Consider the following 7,858-nt stretch of genomic DNA (forward strand, 5'->3'; position numbering starts at 1 on the left):
GCACAAGCAGGGAGAGTGGGAGGCAGAGGTGGAGGCAGAGGGAGATGCAGACTCCCCACTGAGCAGGGAGCCTGACAAGGGACTCAGAACCCTGGGTTCGTGACTTGAATTGAAGGGAGATGCTTAACAGCACCCTATCTCTTTTTTACAATAGGCATTTTTAAAATTTATAAAATTTATCATCTCATTCTGAATGTAGTATGACTTTTTATCTTTGGAATTATTTTCCACATGCATATGTAATAGTTCGTTTGTACACAGCACTTTTGATTATTCTATTATTTTTTAACAATATAGCTATACCTTTTCTATGTTCCTGATTTCTGAGTATTTATATCACTTAGATTTTTTTTTAAAGATTTTATTTATTTATTTATTTGTCAGAGAAAGAGCACAAGCAAGGGGAGCAGCAGGCAGAGCAAGCAGAGGGAAAAGCAGGCTTCCTGCTGAGCAGGGAGCCTGACTCAGGACTTGATCCCAGGACCCTGGGATCATAACCTGAACCAAAGGCAGACACTGAATGACTGAGCCACCCAGGTGTCCCTATCACTTAGATTTTTATTTTATACTGACTGGAAGATATCTTTCAAACATAGATCTTTTAACATCTACCTCTCTTGTGCATATATTAATAGGAAAATGTAAGTGAAATTTGTCAAGGTATTTCTAAGTGGTGACTGCCACCAGACTGACAACAATTTAAAAACCATCCTCATTTCAGGGATGTTAAAATTTAAAACAAAGATTCCTTAACAAATTAGCATGGATACAGTCCTTTCCTTCATGGAACAATCCCCACTTTGTTGAAGTTCTTTGTACCTTCCAGATCATCCCTCTTGGCTTTCCACACTATAGATATCCACTATACTCAATGTTGTGTTACTGTTTTCTCGTTTTTCTCTACACTTTTAGTATGTACCCCCAAACATGTTGCTTGACCTTGTTTTTGAAGTGTTCTGTAAATGGAATATATCCTATGTATTTTTCTATTCCTTCTATTATTCAATATTATGTGAGATTCATCCAAGCTAACATGAAGAGCTACTATTCCTTTTCACTGTTATCTAATATGCACTGTAGTCATATACCACAATTTATCAGTCCTCCTGTTTGATAAACATTTGTGCTGTTTCCAGAGTTTTGCTATTACAAATTGTTTTACTGTAAGCATTCTCCTAGTTGTCTCCTGGTAAGCACATTTGAGAGTTTCTCTAAAGTATATAGCTGGAGGAAGAGCCGTTAATATTGGATCCGGAGTAGGCAAACCTTTTCTGTAAAGTGCCGGATAGTAAATACTCTAGACTTTGTAGGTCTAAAGGTCTCTATTGTAACTATTCAAATCTGCCACTTTAATGAGAGAGTAGCCATTGACAATATATAGATGAATGCCTGTGGCTATGTTGCCATAAGACTGTTTACAAAACCACGCAGTTGGCAAGATTTGGCTCTCCGGCTGCCAATTCCTGATCTAGATGATAAACTCCTCATTCTGATCATCTACAAATGCGGCTATTATCTCCTTTACCTCCTGATTATTCCAAGGAGACATGAGTCCTGTCTTTAGTCTGTGGACTGGACTGAAAGTCCATGTTTCAGGGACCTTTGGAGAAGAGAAAGAAGAACATGGGAACATGCCACTGGTGGTACTTTCCAGGCTATAGTCTGCAACTTGTAGACATGGTCTTGGGGAAAACAAAGGCAGAGAGGAGTGGACGCACAGCATGGTACTCATACTGGATCTGCCAGTCATGGGTGGAAGGAGAGGTTCTGTTTGACTGGAGGCTGGGGTCTCAGGCTGCAGCCTGGGTCACATCACAGGAGCCACTGTGAGGTCACTACCAGGCTAGGGGATATAGACATTCAAACGAGACAGCATTTCTTTTGGAGTTGCATGATTTCCTTTATTAGAGAAAGCAAAAATGGGCTCTCTAGGGATACTTCCCTGAGGCTGGATCTCCACTGTGAGCTTCCTGCCCGGGCTCCTATTTAAACTGATTTAGCTTCAATGACTATGGTCTCCATTGTCTCAGATGTCATGGTACCAGAGATCTCCAGATCTTTGCTGCCCGGGGCCTTCTCTAACTTGGCCTCTATGTTGCACTTCTCTACTGTCTTAGCCACGAAGTCTAGCCCTCTATCGTGTGACCTGACCACTGTTTTTGAGCCAGGAATGACTTTCAAGTTCTTGAAGAAAGAGCCGATTTTACTGGATTTCTTACTCACAGCACCTGAACTGGTTATGGATTTGATCTTCCCCAATTTGTGAGCTGTCCTTGACTCCTTTGCCCCCGCACTGTGGCCGCCACCCTTGTGAGAGCTGTGTCCTCTGCTTCTTCCGTGGCTCTTCCCTTTTTCCTTTTTGTCCTCTCTTTTGTCGTCTCCGGATAAGGACCGGTGGGAGGATGATCTCCGGGTGGACTTGTCCCCTCCTGTCCTGTGGTGACTTTCCCTGGTCCTGTGGTGACGGGAACTTTTCCTCCCGGAAGTCCTGTCCTTCTTTTCTCTTCTTTCTTTTTTTCCCTTCCGGGTTTCAGCACGGGGCAGGGAGACCTTCTGGCTTCCATCCCTCTCACTCATGTAGCCTTCACTCTGCAAGGTGGAGACTAGGGGTCCTACCGCTGAGCAGGCGACGGCTTTCTCTGCAGCAGGTGCGCCCGTCGTCAATGCGCCTGCGAACACCACGTTCAGGCTGCTCCCTGGGGAGAGGCTGGCAGGCCCCGTCGTTGGGGCCGAGGCACCTACCGAGGACGTGCTTGCAGCCCCCAACGCCACGTTCGTACTCTCTGAGGATATACTGAGAGCCCCTGCAATGGCCTTGTTGGATCCACTTTCTCCCGGACCTCTGCTGGTGGCTCCAGACAGGGCCGTGCTTACCTGGCCTGTGCTCGAAGTCTTGGTGGCCGCTAAGCTCAGCGCACCTGACGAAGAGCTCGTTTTTGCCCCAGCCATGGCCAAGCCCGAGGTAGCGCTCGTGGCCGCCCCCGCCATGCTCCCGGCTGCCCTGGCGGCTGCCCCTTCAGCGCTCCCGGCAGCCCTAGCCACTGCAGGGGAGCCCGGCGTTCGGCTGTGCGCGTGATGGATTCCTTCTCCCCCAGCGTACCCCGAGGAGGTGGCTCTGGACACCTCGCGAGGAGGCTTGTGAAGCCTGAACTCATCTCGATCCCCTTCTCTATGGAGCTCTGCGGTCTGTGCCAAGGGGAGAAGAAACAGGTAAGAGAGAAATGATAAACTGAGCCTAGAACTGTCTGCTCCTTTCTCAACGTGGAGCTGGAGCTGAGCTACCAAGGGCTTCTAAGCGGCAGGACCTTCCAAATGATTGAATCTATGCTCCCACTTGAGGCAAGATCCCATCTACAGCACCACTGTCAAATGGTCACTTGATTTTTTCCTTAACAATCCCAGCACCAGGGGAAGCACTGATACAACTCCCCATCCTCATATACTTGTCTTTTATACACGTGTTTGCATCTCTGCAGAACAGATTCCTAGAAGTAGGAATGCTGGGCCAAGGGATCCACACAATTTGCATTTGGGTGGCTGCGAAAATCGTGCGTGTGTACACACACGTGGGTGGTTCTGATTTTAATCAGCACACGGTAGTCACAGGGATACAGAGTGAAGGAAAGGCTTCCTAATTGCTAACAATGTTCCACAGCCTCTGAGACTAACTGGGTTGGGGTAAGCGTTGGAGAAGAGACTGGGCCAGCAGGATGCCCATTTGGAGGGAAGGGGTTACAACCCTAGGTATGAGACCAGAACAGCTGGTCTGTGACGTCTCTCTGAAATTCAGCCTTGTGGAACAAGTGGGAGAAGCACTCGGAAACTCCCTGGGATGTTAAATCCCCTAGTGGCCCTGAGCCTACTCAAGTGGAGTGCATTTTCCAGGTGAGCCTCAGAGAGCACCTGAGCTTCTGTAGGACCAACTTTGAGCTGTGCTACCAGAGCACCCTGCCCCATTCTCTTGAGTCTCTGTTGATGCTTACCATTAGGCCCTTGTCATCCTCTAGGGGAACTGCTTCTGCCGTGTGCAGGGTCGGGGTACTGCTGCAGCTATCCACTGGTGGTCTCAGGAGATAGACAAGTTTTTCCCAATAGCAAAAGAGGTCTTCTCGTGCATCTGAAGAGGGACACAGCTGCAGGTAGAAAGTGCGGCCAGTGGCAAGCTTCAGGCGCAGCTGCTGTTTCTCCCGATCGTGAATGGAGATCTTGACAAACTTGAGGGGAAGCAGCCTGGTGAGCTCTAGGATCTTCGTGGGCTTGCGACCTCTCCCCTTGGTGGTGTGGGCGTGTCTGACATGCTCTTCACAGATTTTTGTTGGTCGAGCCAGCAGCATGACATCAGGTAGCGGGAGGATGGGGCTGGTGGACGCAATGCCCACGGTCACCATTCGGACACGGTTGTGCACGTCAATCACCTCTCCTTTTTTACTAATTTGGATAAAATCACTTTCAAACATAGGAGAGTATTTAAAAATGTCATACTCTCCTCCCTTATACAGCTGTCGTTGTAGGTCCCCCATGGAGGTATTGAACACGCCCATTGAACGGTAGCTGTGGGCCGTGTAGTAAGGTAAACATTCACTGCTCATTGTTCTCTTCATTTGAGACAGCTCCACCAGCCACAAATCGAGTCCTTGAGAGAGAGAGGGAGTGAAGGCAACTGCCCATCTCCCTGCAGGGCTCTGCCTAAATCTCCTCTCACCACCTCATTTATCCTCCACAGTCCTTTGTGACCTGTCCCCATCACACACCCCTTTGTCCCAGCCTCCAAGCAGCCACCCCCTGGGGGCAGGGTCACCAGTCTCTCCCCAAGTTTACCGCCACCTCTCCCCCCCACCCCGGGGGGAAAGGCTGACTCCCATGGGGTGGAGGTGTAGGGAGGCTATATATTCTTTCAATCAAGATGTTAGGATGCATAATGTATGAAACCATCTGCTTTTGTAAATATCTGGGTTGCTTCCAGTTTTGTCGTTGTTATAGAGATCCCTATAATGATCATCTTCCTGCAAGTGTATTTTTGCATCTGCTGCATTATGTCCCAGGGATCCAATCCTGGAAGCGGACTGTGGGCTTGCTAAGGGCAGGGATCCTGTTGGGACTGCCATTCTCCTTGCCCTGGCATAGAGCATGTGCTCAAAGGCTCTCAGAAGGAGTTGCTGAGTAAATAGCCCCAAGGGGCTTCTGCTACCTGTTAGAACCAGAGCTCCATTTGTACAGTGGCTTCCAGGGTAGGGAGGCTTCTCTCACCCATTTTCTAGTATGAAGGAGGTGAAATCTTAAAACCGTAATTTTATGATGATGAACTAAGGCTCAGGATTATCTTGGTCAGCGTCAGAACGCAGAGCTGGATTCCATCCCAGGTCTTGTGACTCAGATCAGGACTTTTCTCTGCCTCAAAGTTCATGGCTCACCATTAGACTTTCATTCTGCACGAAATATGGAATCATTTGCAGCTAGCAATATGCGTGGGGACTTACTGGGAACCACAGGAATTCATACAGGTCTTGAATCACCATAGGATTTCCCGCACTGGTACGTCTGCTGCTTCACTCTTGATGTTTACTTGATAAACCACTGATGTTTCACTTCTTTGAAAAGCTCTTCAGAGAAATTATGGCAAAGACATCTTTCTGGCATTGTTTTTTGTTTTGTTTGTTTGTTTGTTTGTTTTTTGTTTTTTTACTTTACACAGGTGATGAATCCGAATACCCCCTCCCCCAGTTAGAAGACTACTTCTAAAATAAAATGTTCCCCCTCCAGCTCAACAATTACCAGGTGGTGGGTATGTGCTATGGTGAGTGCTGTGAAGTGTGTAAACCTGGCGATTCACAGACCTGTACCCCTGGGGCTGATAATACATTATATGGTAATAAAAATAAATAAATAAATCAATAAAACATTTAAAAAAAATTACCAGGTGGAGTTCTTGAAATAAATCTCAACAACAAAATGTTCTTTTTTAAAACTTTACTTATTTATTTTAAGTAGGCTCCTTGCCCAGCAGGAGCCCAGTACGGGGCCTGAACTCACAACCCTAAGATCAAGACCTGAGCTGAGATCAAGAGTTGGACTCCCAACCAACTGAGCCACTCGGGTTATAAAAGTGTTCTTATTTATATCCCTGGTGCCTATCACAGTACCTCATACATTGTCACTTTCCAATAAATAGGAACTTCCTTTTGGCCACTGAGATTAATTCTTCTATTTGTTTATTCCACAAAATTGATTGAGCAAGTATGAATTTGGGGACCAGCTAGAAAATGGAATTGCAAAGATAAAGGTTTTTACTTCTGAAGAGCTAAACATTTTTTTCCTAAAGGTGTTAAGTGACTTCTCCAAAAAAAAAAAAAAAAAAAGAATAAAGTGGCTTATATTCTATAATAAGGAGACAATCACTAAAAGTTAACACTCTCAGGTTTAAAAATAAGAAGTTGGTTTTTTCTATATTATAGCCAACCATATAGTCCCATAAGTTTATTTCCGATGAATGACTGATAATGAGAGAAAACACAATCATTTTTAAGAACTTACAAGCCAGCCATGTTACTAGCCACTTCACATTCCTTTAAAAATTTAATCCTCACAACAGATTCATAAATTATATGTGCAACTACTATCCGTGTTTTATAAAGGAGCAAATCAAGTCTAAAAGAAGTTAAACAACTTCTTCAAAGTCACAAGAGATCAAAAGCACATGGAAGTCCCCACTTGTGGCAGTGGTTAAACTACACCAGACTCAGTCACATAAGTAGAACACACATATATGAGTACTGTGCAGCATCGATACCTCCACTTAATGAATATTATTAAGTGCCTACTTTGTGCCAGGCCCTGTTCTAGGTGCTAAGAGTACAGCAGTGGACAAAGCAGACGAACACCCTCACTCTCACAGAGCTTGTATATAGATAATACATGAGTAAAATAGTTGGCAGGCCCACTGATAAGTGCTGTGAAGAAAGATAAAGTAGGAACACTGGATGGGAGCATGCTCAGGGAAGGGGGAGCAGGAGGTGGTGGTCAAGAAAAGCTCAGTGAGAACCAATATTTGAGCAAAGGCCTAAAGGAGGTCAAGGAGGAAGCTGTACAGACATCTGAGGGTGTAGCCTCTCAATCAGAGGGAATGGCAAGAGCCGAGACTCTGAGGTAGGAGCATTGCTGGTGTGTTAGTGGAACACCAAGGGGGCCGTGGTGATGGTGACAAGAGTGGAATGAAAGAAAGTGGTTGGAGATGAGACCAAGAAGCAACTGTGGTGAGAGTGGGGGGAGCAGATGGTGTTGGACATGCCTTGTAGAACTGTGAGGTCTTTGGCTTTGCTCTAAAGGGGTGATGATGCTGTAGACAGAGGATCATTCTTGCCACCATGTTGTAGATGTAGAGATCTTAGAGATGTAGAGATTGTAGAGGTGCAGGGGGACAGAAGTGGAGACTGGGTGGCTCCTGCAAGAGATGATGATGATGATGGCTAAGACGAGTGTGGTAGCAATGCCAGAAGTAAAAAATGATCAGTTGCTAGACATGTTTTAATTGAGGCAACTATTATGTATCCTGGTGTCAAACAATTTTCAATAGATGATAGTAGATGAAAAAAAGCAAGTTGCAAAATGGCATATATGGTATGCCATATGTTTTTGAATCAAAAATCTTAAAATGATGTTTGTGTGTGTGTACATATGTGTACAAAAATAGACAAGAAACTGGTAACAGGAACGACCTTGGGGCAACTTGTTGGCTGGGGGAAATGGTGGGATGGAGACCTAGCTCTCCTGGGCACTCTCTTTTATACCTTTCAGATTTTGATTTGTTGGATATACTACTTTTACAGAAATAGATAATATTAATAATATAATAATTATTTAT

The 7,858-nt window shown here is 45.5% G+C and overlaps 1 protein-coding gene across 1 annotated transcript; it reads right to left on the reverse strand.

The window, feature by feature from the left end:
* Nucleotides 1–1,884: 1,884 nt before the first annotated feature.
* On the reverse strand, nt 1,885–4,667 carry GARIN3 (golgi associated RAB2B interactor family member 3). The gene is made up of 2 exons (XM_047730544.1): nt 3,984–4,667; nt 1,885–3,186 (listed from the first exon to the last, which is right to left on the reverse strand). The coding sequence occupies exons 1-2, from the start codon at nt 4,599–4,601 to the stop codon at nt 1,987–1,989; spliced, it is 1,818 nt and encodes a 605-aa protein (XP_047586500.1). The 5' UTR covers nt 4,602–4,667; the 3' UTR covers nt 1,885–1,986.
* Between the last annotated feature and the right edge of the window lie 3,191 nt (nt 4,668–7,858).

This window comes from Lutra lutra, chromosome 5, assembly GCF_902655055.1.
Source record: "Lutra lutra chromosome 5, mLutLut1.2, whole genome shotgun sequence".
NCBI lineage: Eukaryota > Metazoa > Chordata > Mammalia > Carnivora > Mustelidae > Lutra > Lutra lutra.

What these genes read in the sequence shown, in the direction of transcription:
- GARIN3 (XM_047730544.1), bottom strand. Translation starts at nt 4,601, where the DNA reads ATGAAGAGAACAATGAGCAGTGAATGTTTACCTTACTACACGGCCCAC. An exon ending in AGGATGACAAGGGCCTAATG is followed by an intron (nt 3,187 to 3,983) that starts GTAAGCATCAAC and finishes CCCTTGGCACAG; the next exon opens with ACCGCAGAGCTCCATAGAGA.